The sequence below is a fragment of the Dendrobates tinctorius genome, unplaced genomic scaffold, assembly GCF_039654945.1.
Source record: "Dendrobates tinctorius isolate UK_male_01 unplaced genomic scaffold, ASM3965494v1 ptg000171l, whole genome shotgun sequence".
Lineage (NCBI taxonomy): Eukaryota > Metazoa > Chordata > Amphibia > Anura > Dendrobatidae > Dendrobates > Dendrobates tinctorius.
In genome coordinates this window covers 12,445,910-12,460,088 of record NW_027361838.1, presented here as the reverse complement: position 1 = coordinate 12,460,088, position 14,179 = coordinate 12,445,910, and the positions used below count along the sequence as shown (strand labels likewise).

The window sequence follows — 14,179 nt, the reverse complement described above, 5'->3', positions numbered from 1 at the left end:
TAAAATTTTTGAAGGGTTTCTAAGGGATACCATTATGGAATATCTCAATGTTAATAAATGTTTAACTCCATATCAACATGGATTTATGAAGGATCGCTCCTGTCAAACTAACCTGATCAGCTTCTATGAGGATGTAAGCTCTCAAATGGACCAAGGAGAATCATTGGATGTCATTTATCTCGACTTCTCTAAAGCATTTGACACTGTCCCACATAAAAGATGGGTAAGTAAGATGAGAAAGCTTGGGCTAGGGGAAAATGTGTGTAGATGGGTAGGTAGCTGGCTTAGTGATAGAAAACAAAGAGTGGTTATTAATGGGGCATACTCAGATTGGGCCAGGGTAACTAGTGGGGTACCACAGGGTTCTGTATTGGGCCCCCTACTATTTAATATACTAATGATCTAGTTGGATGGCTTACACAGTAAAATATCAGTATTTGCAGATGATACAAAACTATGTAAGGTAGTTAACACAAAGGAGGACAGTTTGCAACTACAGACAGATTTGAGTAAATTGGAGAATTGGGCTGAAAAATGGCAAATGAGGTTTAACACAGAGAAGTGTAAGGTTATGCACATGGGAAGGAGAAACAGATGCTACAATTACTTACTAAATGGGAAACTGCTGGGGAAATCGGACATGGAAAAAGACTTAGGCATCTTAGTCAATAAGAAGCTAAATTGGAGTGCCCAGTGTCAGGCTGCTGCCACCAAAGCAAATAGGGTCATGGGATGCATTAGAAGAAGTCTGGGGACACGAGATGAAAACATAATTCTCCCTCTGTACAAATCACTCGTCAGACCACACTTGGGAGCATTGTGTGCAATTTTGGACGCCGGTGCTCAAGAAAGACATTACTGAACTTGAAAGGGTTCAAAGGCGGGCTACTAAAATGATAAATGGAGTTGGTTCACCACAATACCAAGAAAGGTTATCAAAGTTAGGTCTATTTACTCTAGAAAAGAGAAGACTTAGGGGAGACCTAATATATATGTACAAGTATATCAGAGGGCAATATAGAGATCTCTCCAATGAACTGTTTGTACCAAGGATTGTGACAAGAACAATGGGGCATTCTCTTCATTTGGAGGAAAGACAATTTCTGCACCAGCATAGAAGAGGGTTCTTCACGGTAATAGCAGTGAGGCTCTGGAATTCTCTTCCTGAGGAAGTGGTGATGGCCAACTCACTGAATGAATTTAATAAAGGAATGGATGCTTTTCTGAGTAACAGTATAGACGGCTATGAATAACATAATATTATAGGTAGATGGTTGACCCAGCCTAGGGGAAGGAATTTTTTTCCCTATGGAGAAAATTGGCTTCTACTCTGTGGGTTTTTTGCTTTCCCAGGATCAACAATGCAAAACAACTGCACTAAAAATAGGCTGAACTAGATGGACATAAGCCTTCAAAACTATGTTCAAAACTATGTACTGTATGTGTGTGTGTGTGTATATATATATATATATATATATATACACTCACTGGCCACTTTATTAGGTACACCATGCTAGTAACGGGTTGGACCCCCTTTTGCCTTCAGAACTGCCTCAATTCTTCGTGGCAGAGATTCAACAAGGTGCTGGAAGCATTCCTCAGAGATTTTGGACCATATTGACATGATGGCATCACACAGTTGGCGCAGATTTGTCGGCTGCACATCCCTGATGCGAATCTCCCGTTCCACCACATCCCAAAGATGCTCTATTGGATTGAGATCTGGTGACTGAGGAGGCCATTTGAGTACAGTGAACTCATTGTCATGTTCAAGAAACCAATCTGAGATGATTCGAGCTTTATGACATGGCGCATTATCCTGCTGAAAGTAGCCATCAGATGTTGGGTACATTGTGGTCATAAAGGGATGGACATGGTCAGCAACAATACTCAGGTAGGCTGTGGCGTTGCAACGATGCTCAATTGGTACCAAGGGGCCCAAAGAGTGCCAAGAAAAAATTCCCCACACCATGACACCACCACCACCAGCCTGAACCGTTGATACAAGGCAGGATGGATCCATGCTTTCATGTTGTTTACGCCAAATTCTGACCCTACCATCCGAATGTCGCAGCAGAAATCGAGACTCATCAGACCAGGCAACGTTTTTCCAATCTTCTACTGTCCAATTTCGATGAGCTTGTGCAAATTGTAGCCTCAGTTTCCTGTTCTTAGCTGAGAGGAGTGGTACCCGGTGTGGTCTTCTGCTGCTGTAGCCCATCTGCCTCAAAGTTCGACGCACTGTGCGTTCAGAGATGCTCTTCTGCCTACTTTGGTTGTAACGGGTGGCAATTTGAGTCACTGTTGCCTTTCTATCAGCTCGAACCAGTCTGCCCATTCTCCTCTGACCTCTGGCATCAACAAGGCATTTCCGGCCACAGAACTGCCGCTCACTGGATTTTTTTTCTTTTTTGGACCATTCTCTGTAAACCCTAGAGATGGTTGTGCGTGAAAATCCCAGTAGATCAGCAGTTTCTGAAATACTCAGACCAGCCCTTCTGGCACCAACAATCATGCCACGTTCAAAGGCACTCAAATCACCTTTCTTCCCCATACTGATGCTCGGTTTGAACTGCAGGAGATTGTCTTGACCATGTCTACATGCCTAAATGCACTGAGTTGCCGCCATGTGATTGGCAGATTAGAAATTAAGTCTTAACACACAGTTGGACAGGTGTACCTAATAAAGTGGCCAGTGAGTGTGTATATATATATATATATATATATATATATATATATATATATATATATATATATATATATCTCAACACACATTCACGGAGAGAGGGAGAGGCTATGATAACTTTTACTGCAGATTTTATACATATGTCCAGTAAACAATTAAAATCTAATATAGATTTGATACCTTCAGAACACTGTCCTTCGTCACAGTGATCTTCACATTTGGTTCCGGAGATGGATTTCCCCACTTATCATAGAGCTGAATAATTAGAGGTGTTTGAACCTTTTTTCCAGAGGCTACTGTAACAGACTAATGTGTTAAGTAATGTTAGAAATCACAGCAGACTATAGAAAAGTTATCTACCTGCATTAAGAGCTTAGGACAATTTCAAAAATATAAGGTGAAGAATTATAAGACAATGTTCAGCTGTTCTACATTGGAAACTAATAAATGCTTCCAAAAACAAACTAGGTAGCTAACCTCATTCCAATCTACTATTCCAATTCGGAATGGTGGCCCCGCAACAAGTTTCAGTCTCAAATAGGCTGAAAGACTTCTCCAAGCAAAACATAACTCTTTGTCCTCTTGAGGTCCAACCAAAAAAGATATCCCTTTCACAACCATACATTGAGTGTTTTCCTGAAAAACAAAAAAAAAGTATTATTGTATTGTATACCACCTAGTAGTGTCCTGCTCACCATTTTGTGCTGTGTTTAGGATACAATATCACAAAACTTACAGTAGGCCTTGATTCATCAAAGCTTTTATGCCAAAAATCTTTGAAAACTCACAAAATTCTGTAGCAATACATACCGGTGTAAAAAGTTTGTGACTTTTGGGATTTTAGCTCTGCCAAAATGAGCCAGTATGGGGCGCAGCAGCTCATATAATTTATGCCAAGCTGCAGTGATCTTTATGACAGAAATCTTACTCCGGTCCCTGATTGGAGAAAAATTTGTGGCAAAGCGCCGCTAAAGAAATCAGGTGTCTGACTCCAGCACGCCACCTCATCAAGTATACATGTATCATTATCAAAGTATTAGTGGGCACCATTGTCCACCTATTAGTGACCCTTAGGCTATGTGCCCACATTAGCGTTTTTAAACGCTCAGGAAACGGGTCTCCTTCCCAGAAAATGCGCGTTTTTCGCCGCGATTTTTGCGCAAAAAACGCTTTTTTTTATGTGTTTTCATGTTGCTGCTTATTTTGTTTTATGCGCTTATCAATCGGTAGCGTCCATTATATGCTAGCATCTAATCAGACGCCATTTGCATTCTTGATACCTGGATATGCTCCAATGTTGTGCCTTCATATAAATATATGGGGTGAATTATTGTTACTCTCCGGTGTTTTTATTTATGATTGGTTATTATTGACAAATTTTCTATTTATCTTACATTATCTATATATGTCCCTCTTTCGCTATTTTGAAATGATTTTTCTTTGATGGTGATGCTGGGGGGGGGGCGCCGCATCCTCGGAAGTGTGGCAGGATGTGTTCCCCACTAACCGGAAGTGTGGCGCCATTTGGCTGATGGACGTCACCGGAAGTGGGGGAACCACCATCTTGCTTTCACCGGAAGTGGGGCGACATCGGTTTCAGGGAGTTTATTGAGGCGGTGTCTAGCGCAAATTATGACGCGCGCTCCCTGTTTGAGTTAGGTCGCCTTACATGGTATGTTTGACACGCCAAGTATGAGTGTGTCTTGTGAATTGGAAGTGTGCCGTCCGTGTATGAGGCTTGTCACCGGAAGTGGAGCATTCACCATTTTTTGATTCCACCGGAAATGGGGCTTCATCCGCTCATTATACATGGGACTTTCCTTTCCAGTGATGTCATTGTGGGGTGTTTTTTGCGCGAATCATGGCGCGCGCCCTGGGAGAGTTAAACCATATAATGGGGGATGACTGGTATGCCAGGTATGATTGAACATATATGCGTTAATTAATTAATTGTGGGAATATGTGTGGATTAACATAATGATATATACAGTATATGGCCTTTTCCTTCCGCTCCCTGCAGACAGCAGATAGCATAGAGAGCTGGAGGATGTATGTCTCTTAGCTATGGCACTTTAAACAAGTTAGTCCCCTGAAGAGTTACTTGGATGAAACGCGTTGGGACGCTCCTTATAGGGAAAGTGCAGGGCATGTGCAATATAGGGCTAGCTGTGGACTGCCCTTGTAAGGGCAGGAGCCTGGGGATCAGTTAATGGTTAGTATGTAAGGGAATTGACAGGGTATTGTCTTCCCATCGCTACCTTCCTGTAGGTATACAGAGTATCCCTGGTGACTCCTGACCGTCTGCATAAACCGGTGAGATTTTTCCTTTTTTTGAAATCTCGCTTATGGAAGGCTATGAACCTGTTGGTCTGGCCTATGAAATATATATGTGCATACATGTGCAATTGGCTATAGCATTGTGCTAATTTTTTATTTATGCTGTATCCATTATATAGATTGTTTTCTGATTTATCAGTTACATTCTATATCCCTATGTGATGCGTTTGGGTGCTTGCAATTATCCTTTGAGGATCATCCATTTATTTTGCATCTCATTTTAAATTCACTTATGGGTGACATTATTTTTTGGTACTTTTAATTTGTTGTATTAAAAGTTATATTTTATCTCATTTGCTGCTATATACAAGTTTAGGACAGACCAAGCAGGTTAAGTTGTGGACTACCATTGTAAGGGTGGGAGTCTCTGGGGCGATAGGATTACCTAATGTTTATTAGGGCACAATAAGGCCAACTCCAGACTCTGCCTTCTTCTGACCAGATGGGGATCCTTTGAACAACAGTGTAAAGGAAGGACCATCATTTTATCTATGTGGACCAAACAAAGGTGAAAAAGTTCCATTTATTCAACACCCACTCTAAGTGTGTTAACCCACATGTATACATGGTATTACACCATAGCCACTCAAATTTATGTATACATATCTTTCCCATGAATTTTTTAATTTTGCTGACCTCTGTCATATGGGATGTGTATGTACATTAGGTCTGGTTTAAAGTGATTTAGACTTCATTTGACTCATTATCCACTACTGTGGAGTTGATATCCATTATATAGGAACGTATGGGTATTTTTTTTTTTTTTTTTTTTTTTAAACTTGAGCATGAAATACTATGTTTTGTTTTCTATCTATGAATATTAAAAGGTAAGTTTTACGATACTCACCATTGCTTAAAATACAAAAATATTTTGAATAAGTGAGGTATCGAAGAGATTGATTACGCATTAGGGCCTGATGCCTTTGATATGCAGTCATAGCCAAAAGTGTTGGCACCCTTGAAATTGTTCTAGAAAACGATGTAATTTTTCCCAGAAAATTATTGCAATTACAAGTTTTGTTATACAGGTGTTTATTTCCTTTGCGTGTATTTGAACAACATTTAAAAAAAAAAATAAAAAAAAAAGAGGCAAAATGGACATTTTTTTTCACACAAAACCTCCAAAAAGGGCCAGACAAAATTATTGGCACCCTCAACTTTATATTTAGTTCTAAACCCTTTGGAAAATTACTGCAATCAATCACTTCCTATAACCATCAACAAGCTTCTTATGCCTCAACAGGGATTTAGGACCACTCTTCTTTTGCAAACAGTTATTAGGTTATGGTGCATTTTTTGCAATTCTGACCAGTGTCCCTTTATGAGGTAATAACTCTGGAACGCTTCAACGGATTCTAGCGATTCTGAGATTGTTTGTTCGTGACATATTGGGCTTCATGTTAGTGGTAAATTTAGGTCGATAATTTTTGCATTTATTTGTGAAAAAAATCGGAAATTTGGCGAAAATTTCACAATTTTCAAATTTTGGATTTTTATTCTGTTAAACCAGAGCATTATGTGACACAAAATAGTTACTAAATAACATTTCCCACATGTCTTCTTTACATCAGCACAATTTTGGAAACAAAATTTTTTTTTGTTAGGAAGTTATAAAGGTTAAAAGTTTAGCCCACAATTTTTTATTTTCACAAGGGTAACAAGAGAAATTGGACCTTAAAAGTTGTTGTCCAGTTAGCCCTGAGTACGCCGATACCCCAAGTGTGGGGGGAACAACTGTTTGGGCACACGTCGGGGCTTGGAAGGGAAGTAGTGACGTTTCAAAATGTTGACTTTAATGGAATGGTCTGAGGGCGTCATGTTACGTTTGCAGGGTCCCTGATGTGCCTAAACAGTAGAAAACCCCCACAAGTGACCCCATTTTGGAAACTAGACCCCCCAAGGAACTTATCTAGATGTTTGGTGAGCACTTTGAACCCCCAAGTGCTTCACAGAAGTTTATAACGCCGAGCCGTGAAAATAAAAATCATTTTCTTACCTCAAAAATGATTTTTAGCCCGCACTTTTTTATTTTCATAAGGGTAACAGGAGAAATTGGACCCCAAAAGTTGTTGTCCAGTTTGTTCTGAGTACGCTGATACCCCATATGTGGGGGTAGACCACTGTTTGGGCGCATGGCAGAGCTCGGAAGGGAGAGAGCACTGTTTGACTTTTTGAATGCAAAATTGGCTGGAATCAATGGTGGCACCATGTCATATTTGGAGATCCCCTGATGTGCTTAAATAGTGGAAACGCCTCAATTCTAACTCAACCTTAACTCCAACGCACCCTTAACCAAAACCCTAAAAACAACCCTATCACCAACACATCAGTAACCCTAATCCCAACCATAACCCTAACCACAAGCCTAACCCTAACCCCAACAACACCCCTAACCTTAACCCTAATTTCAACCCTAACACCAAATCCAACCTTAACGCTAACCCCAACCGTAACCATAATTCCAACCCTAACCCTAATTCCAACCCAAACCCTAATTCTATCCCTAATTCTAACCATAATGGAAAAATGCTCAGCTACTTACCGGTAACGGTGTTTTTCAGGAGCCCATGACAGCACCACGAGAGAGGGGATCCGCCCTTCGGGGACAGGAAACCTACAGACATAAAAAGGGCGGCCCTCTCTCCCGCCTCAGTTGGATTACAGAGCATGAGAGGACCTCCCTGGTTAGTAGCAATTCATATATACACAGTCAAAATTAAATACTCTTTACTCCTGTGACTAATTTTTTAACCAAAGTAAAGGTGCTGATCCAAGACGTGAAAGCAGAGGGAGGGAATGTAAAGGTGCTGTCATGGGCTCCTGAAAAACACAGCTCCCGGTAAGTAGCTGAGCATTTATTCAGTCGCCATGACACTACCACGAGAGATTTGCAGAGATGAAAAGAACTCTAGGGATGGATAGCTGCCTCAAGCACCTTTCTTCCAAACGTGAGGTCGGCGGACCTGCCTAAATCCAATCTATAGTGGTTAAAAAACGTGGATGGAGAGGACCACGTAGCTGCCTTACATATGTCCTCGATCGATACTTCCGATCTTTCTGCCCAGGATGTTGCCACGGCCCGAGTAGAGTGCGCCCTTATGCCTTCCGGAACCTCCAGTCCACCTTCTGTATAAGCAAAATAGATAGCCTCCCTAATCCACCTAGCTAGGGTGTTTTTGGACAATCTAAGTCCTTTCCTAACTCCCTGAAAAGATACAAACAGGGCATAGATATTTGTTGTGGAGGCTTTCCTGCTTTTTAATAGGGTGTTGACCAGACCCCGGGAAACCCCCCCACTTAGCAGCTCCCCCTCAAACTCCACGCCGCTAGGTGTAGGTTGGAGACCCGTGGGTGATACACTGGACCCTGTGACAGAAGGTCCGGGAGCTCTGGGAGAATCCATGGCTGGGACACAGACATCTTCCTCAGCCAAGGAAACCAGAAAGGGGCTACTAAGATAACGTGAGCCCTGTCCTCCCGAATCTTCCTCAGTACCATCAGGATTAGATTCAGTGGGGGGAAGGCGTACGCCAAGTCGAAGTTCCACGGGATCAGGAGAGCGTCCACTGAATACGGGTTCTCTCTCTAGGATCCAGAGAACAAAACATAGGGAGTTGTCTGTTTCTTCTGCTGGCGAACAAGTCTATTTCTGGGAGTCCCCACCTGTGTACGATCTGTCCGAAGATGACCCTCTTTAGTGCCCACTCTCCCTGTTTGAGCCTGTTGCGACTTAGGAAATCAACTGTTAGATTTTGTTTTCCTTTTATATGCAGGGCTGTAAGTGATAGGAGGTGAACCTCGGCGATCTGAAAAATACGATTCGCCACATCTATTAAGGGCCTGGACCGGGTTCCCCCCTGGTGGTTAATGTAGGCTACCATTACCTGATTGTCTGAGAATAGTCTGACGTGTTCACCCTGTAGGGACATAAGGAAAGCACTTACAGCCCGCTCCACTGCTAACAGTTCCTTAAGGTTAGAGGAGAATTTTTGTTCTGACGGTGACCACGCTCCCTGGACCCAGTTATCCCCCATATGAGCCCCCCAGCCCCAGGGGCTAGCATCCGTGGTTAGAATTCGGGAGATCTGGTTTACCCAAGTAACACCCATACGCAGATTTGGAATCAGCAACCACCAACGTAGGGACTGAATCGTCTCGTTAGATAAGGTAACTCTACCCTCGAGGCAACCTTCTAGCTGATGGGTGTTGTGTAGGATGTCCCACTGCAGGGTTCTAGTGTGGAATTGGGCCCAGAGTACTGCTGGTATACATGCCGTAAGAGAGCCCAAAAGTGACATAGCCCCTTTAAGAGTAATCGACGGATTGTTTATTACCCTGAGTATCTGATGTTGAATTTTGAATACTTTAGATTCTGGTAACCGACACTCCTGTATATCAGAGTCTACGGTGAGGCCGAGGAACTGTTGCACTTTTAGGGGCTGCAGTCGTGACTTCTTAAAGTTAATGATCCAACCCAGACCCTGAAGGCTAGATATTACCTTCCCTAATTGGGTGGTGCAGTGAGACTCCGAGTGCCCCACAATTAGAAGATCGTCTAGATAGGGGATCACGAGAATGTTTTGTTCGTGCAGATGAGCCATAACCTCCGCCATTATCTTTGTGAAGACCCGGGGTGCCACTGCCACCCCGAAGGGAAGCGCCCTGTATTGGAAATGGCCTATTATTCCACACAGTGAAACAGCCACCCTTAGAAATTGCTGATGATCTGCATGTATCGGGACATGATAATATGCGTCCTTAAGGTCTAAGACAACCATAAAGCACCCCCTGAACAGAAATGTAACCGCCGATTTTAGACTCCATCTTGAAAGAGTGAATTTTAATGAATTTATTGAGGCTTCTGAGATTAATAATGGTGCGGAAAGAGCCGTCTGGCTTCTTGACTAGAAAGAGGGGGGGGTAAAACCCCTTACCTCTTTGTAGCTTAGGAACCTTGACCAAGACACCCTTCTGGAGAAGATCCTGGATCTCCGCCTCCATCGCCTTCTGTTCTGTAGATGAAGAACGGATGGGGGTTAGAAGAAACTTTTCACACGGAGTCTGCTGGAATTCAAACCTCAGTCCTGTCTTGATGATGCTCCGTATCCAAGGACTATTCGAATTACAAGACCAGGCCGGGTAGAAGGACAACAACCTCCCCCCCCACCTGGTCCGGCAGTCATTTGGGATCGCTGCGGTTCCGAAGGGTATTAAACATATACCCCCTACCTTTCCTCCTGGGGTCATATCTGGGTCTCTCTCTTGTTGTTCGCCTACAATCAAACCACCTTCTGAAGGAGTCCCTTCTGTACGGTGGTCTTCCTAAATAGGGAAAGCGCTTCTTACTGTCGCCAGTCTTCTCTAACAGCTCATCCAGCACTTTACCAAATAAGTAAACCCCTTTGCATGGGATACCGCATAACTTCGATCTGGCCTGCATGTCACCTGGCCAACATTTGAGCCACAAGGCCCTACGGGCGGCATTGGAGAGGGCTGCGAATCTGGCTGCTAACTTCACTTAGTCTGCCGATGCGTCTGAGAGGAAGGCCGCCGCTCCCTGGGCTGTAGAGGGGGGGGAAAGAATGTCCTGGCTTTGGACTTTATCTCTAATCTGCTCTTCCAACTGGTCCAACCATACTGTTAAGGACCTGGCGGTGCATGTGGCAGCAATTGCTGGTCGTAGGGCTCCAGCTGATGTTTCCCAGGTTCCCTTGAGGAACACATCTGCCTTCCTGTCCAGTGGGTCTTTTAAGTTACCAAGATCCTCAAAGGGAAGGGACGTCTTTTTACATGCTTTGGCGATAGCCGCATCCAATCTTGGGGCTTTGTCCCATGAGGATGAGGCTGTCTCTTCAAATGGATACCTTCATTTGAAGGCCGGAGGTAAGGAGCCTTTCCTCTCGGGTTTTTTCCACTCCCATGTAATTAGGGCACTAATCTTGTCCACCAATGGGAAGGACCTTCGATTTTTCCAGTCCAATCCCCGGAACATTGAATCCTGTACTGACTTCTCTGCCGGGGTCTCTTCAATCCCCATTGTGGTGTTTACCGCCTTTACTAGATGATTGACTTGTTCTAGTGGGAAACAGGAGTGGCCCGATCTGGATTCAGATGATGAATTTGATTTTAACTCCTGCAAGTCACTATCGGAGACCAGAACGGGGGATCTAGGGGATTTTTCTCTCGACCTTGTGACCAGAGATAGGGATCTAACCGAACCCCTAACTTCCTGTCTGAATATCTCCCTTATACTGGAGGTATAGTCAGCGGTCTCTTCCGAGACTAGGCGATGTATGCAGGGTCTACATAGCTTCCTTCCCTGACCGTTCGGGAGGGGAACCCCGCATTCAGCACACTCTCTGTGCTTGTTCTTCCCAGAGCACTTTTTCACCCTGACAAAATGGAGAGAGGGAACATAAGGGGAACAGAGAATCATCAGGGTGAACTTTCTCATAGCTCACTTACCCTGGCTCTTAACAGCGCAGTACCGGGTTCTGTGGAGGGTCCATCGGAGCCGCCGATCCTTTATGGCTCGTGGACTTCTCAGGTTTCGCCCTCTGAGTAGACCCACATTTCTCAGAGCGGCTGCTGCTGCTAGATCGCTCCTGGGGCCTCTCTGAAGACTGAGGCTGCATCTGTGGATGCTCGTCCAGAGGCTCTGGCTGCCCCTGCGACGCCATCATGAAATAGCACAGGGCCAGAAGCGCCTCTCAACTGACCTGAGGCTGTTAAGTAGCTGGCCAACCCCCGGTACCGCCCCCTATGGGGCTCGCAGGTGTCCATCATCCAGCCCGCCGATTACACCTGGCGTCCAGCTTCTTCCCTCCCCCTGACTGCGCCCGCGGCGGGGACCGGAAACCCCCAGCCGGGCATACCCCTGACGTCACAACTGTAGCCTACAGCGCATGGCCGGCATGTCATACGGCGCGACCAGGCCGCGTCATCAGCCGGCGCCCGCGGCCCTCACCTCCGGCGGAAGCGGACGCCCCAGCAACGCCGCGGATGCCCTCGGGCCCGTGCCCCCCTGCCGAAGGGGACCGCCGCCCCCACGGACTGGATGAGGAGGGAACCAGACCTACTCACCTGGTACCGGCGTCGGGCCTCCAGAAGTAGGCTCTCTAAGGGGGTGATTTACTATTTTTTTTATTTTGATCACTTTGATAGGATCAAAAATGAATGCTCCAGATCTCATTGGTCCATCTTGGAGATCTTGAAGCTTCCGGAAGGTCCCGGCTATAAAAAGCGCGCATGACCGTTCAGCCATGCGCTAGTATAGTCTCCAGTTGCTACTGTGTGAATGATGATGGATGTATGAACCTGCGAATGACTCATTAAGATCCCCTCCCTCTGATATTACGAATGTGTACAGGGCCTTAGATTAGAGTCACCGCCAGCGCGTGGCAAGCCTCAAGCCACTACAGCAACATCCACAGTGCTAGCGTCCGACATTGCGCCTGCTTCCTTGCTTTGTCGACTAGCGACAGTGTTCTACGCCACGCTGCAGTTGCAGCCCTCTTTGGCGTCCGCAGTAGCGACGCCGAATGCACGGTAGGTCTAGACGGACGCAGCTCCTCTGTCTTGGGCCCTGCTCCTGTGACCAGATACCGTGTGTGCATTTACCTGAGACCTGTGACACTAACAGGCTCAGCATTTTGTGTTTCTCTCTGCTGACATCTCTGTGAGCAAAAAGAGATTGCTTACCGCACTTGGGTGACATTCAACCCGCGTGCGCATTTCCGCCATACTGCTCGTCTGTCACTACTTAGCAGCAGTGTTCACACCTACTGCACGGTGGACCCCGAGTGGCGAACGCACTTTATTATTTATTTTTAGTTAGTGCGTTCCGCCGTTCCTAACAGGTATAAATATATATTTTTTTGCACCTTAGAAATCTAATAAGGAGTTAATTTAATAATAGTCAATTTACATATTGTGCACTTGTCACTTTAACTTATCTATGATTGCGCTACTATAGCAGCACTATTCATTGAGATATACTATTGAGGACATATACTGTTACTCTCTTCTAACTCTAGATTCACCCACAGTGATATAATTCAGTGGAATGTACCATATCTCTTCAGCTGATTAAGTACCCACTAGATGGCCTCAACATACCTTGTCAATTTAATCTGTGATATTGTATCATAGCTAAAGTGGATATATTCGTACCAAACATTTGCTTATTTTTAGTGCAAATGGTTTTGGGTTGGGCTTTACTCTGTATGTGTACTATTCCCCTATTTTACTACTATGTTTACTGGCTTATTGAAATTTTATACAAATAAAATTAGTATATTTTAATATTTGGGTTTCCCAGTGTTTTTATCTTTGGTTATTATGTATTTTGGAAGTACCCACTTCAAATACGTTTTGGTCATATATAGGTATTGTTTGTAGAAACAGGAATCATCTTGTCCCTGCTTTTACTAACCTCCTTTTCAACTCCTGAACCAGCTGCTTCCTCCCCCCTCTGCCATAGAATTTTGCAGTGACTCATGACTTGTTTAAACATAACTAATCTCCCTGCTTCTACATAGCCCTTCCAAGGATTCAGTTAAGGCCCTTTTACATTTAGCGATGCACCAGCGATCCGACCCGGTCAGGATCGCTGGTGCATCACTAAATGATCGCTAGTGAGCTTTCACACAGAAAGATCTCACAGCGATGCAGCAGCGACGCAGAGAACGATACTCACCTTTCACACACAGCGATCCTGACGTCCTCCCGCCCGCCTCCACGCGTCGCTCGTCTCACACAGCAGGAAGCCCAGCAGGAAGCAGACAACGAGAAATGGAGTCGGACATTCTCGCGCGATCAGCGATGGACAGCAGGGGAGCCGGTCGTTGGTAAGTATCACACATAGCGATATCGCTAGCAATATCGCTATAACGTCACAAAACCAGTGACGTTTTAGCGATATTGCTAGCGATATCGCTTAGTGTAAAACCCCCTTTAGTCAGAGTATTTACAGTTTTTAATTACATGTTGTCACAGACCTAATGGAAAACAGAAAAATTAACTTGGTAAAAAGGCAAAATGTGCAATGCAATTCTAAGTACACAGTGCTGTATAATATTATGAATGTAATATATTAGGTGGATAAAAGTTTTGATGGGAGTGCTTCTTTAAAGCGAACTTGTCATCTGGTTTGAC

At 44.4% G+C, this 14,179-nt stretch overlaps 1 protein-coding gene across 3 annotated transcripts in view; it reads right to left on the bottom strand.

Annotated features, from left to right (window-relative positions):
• SMCHD1 (structural maintenance of chromosomes flexible hinge domain containing 1) overlaps nucleotides 1-14,179 on the bottom strand; it is a 636,391-nt gene that overhangs the window by 167,277 nt on the left and 454,935 nt on the right. For all 3 annotated transcript variants that reach the window (XM_073550884.1, XM_073550885.1, XM_073550886.1), the window contains 2 exons: nucleotides 3,164-3,322; nucleotides 2,867-2,992 (listed from right to left, as the gene is read on the bottom strand). In XM_073550884.1, the coding sequence (XP_073406985.1) occupies nucleotides 2,867-2,992; nucleotides 3,164-3,322 (285 nt within the window). The remainder of the gene's footprint in view (nucleotides 1-2,866; nucleotides 2,993-3,163; nucleotides 3,323-14,179) is intronic.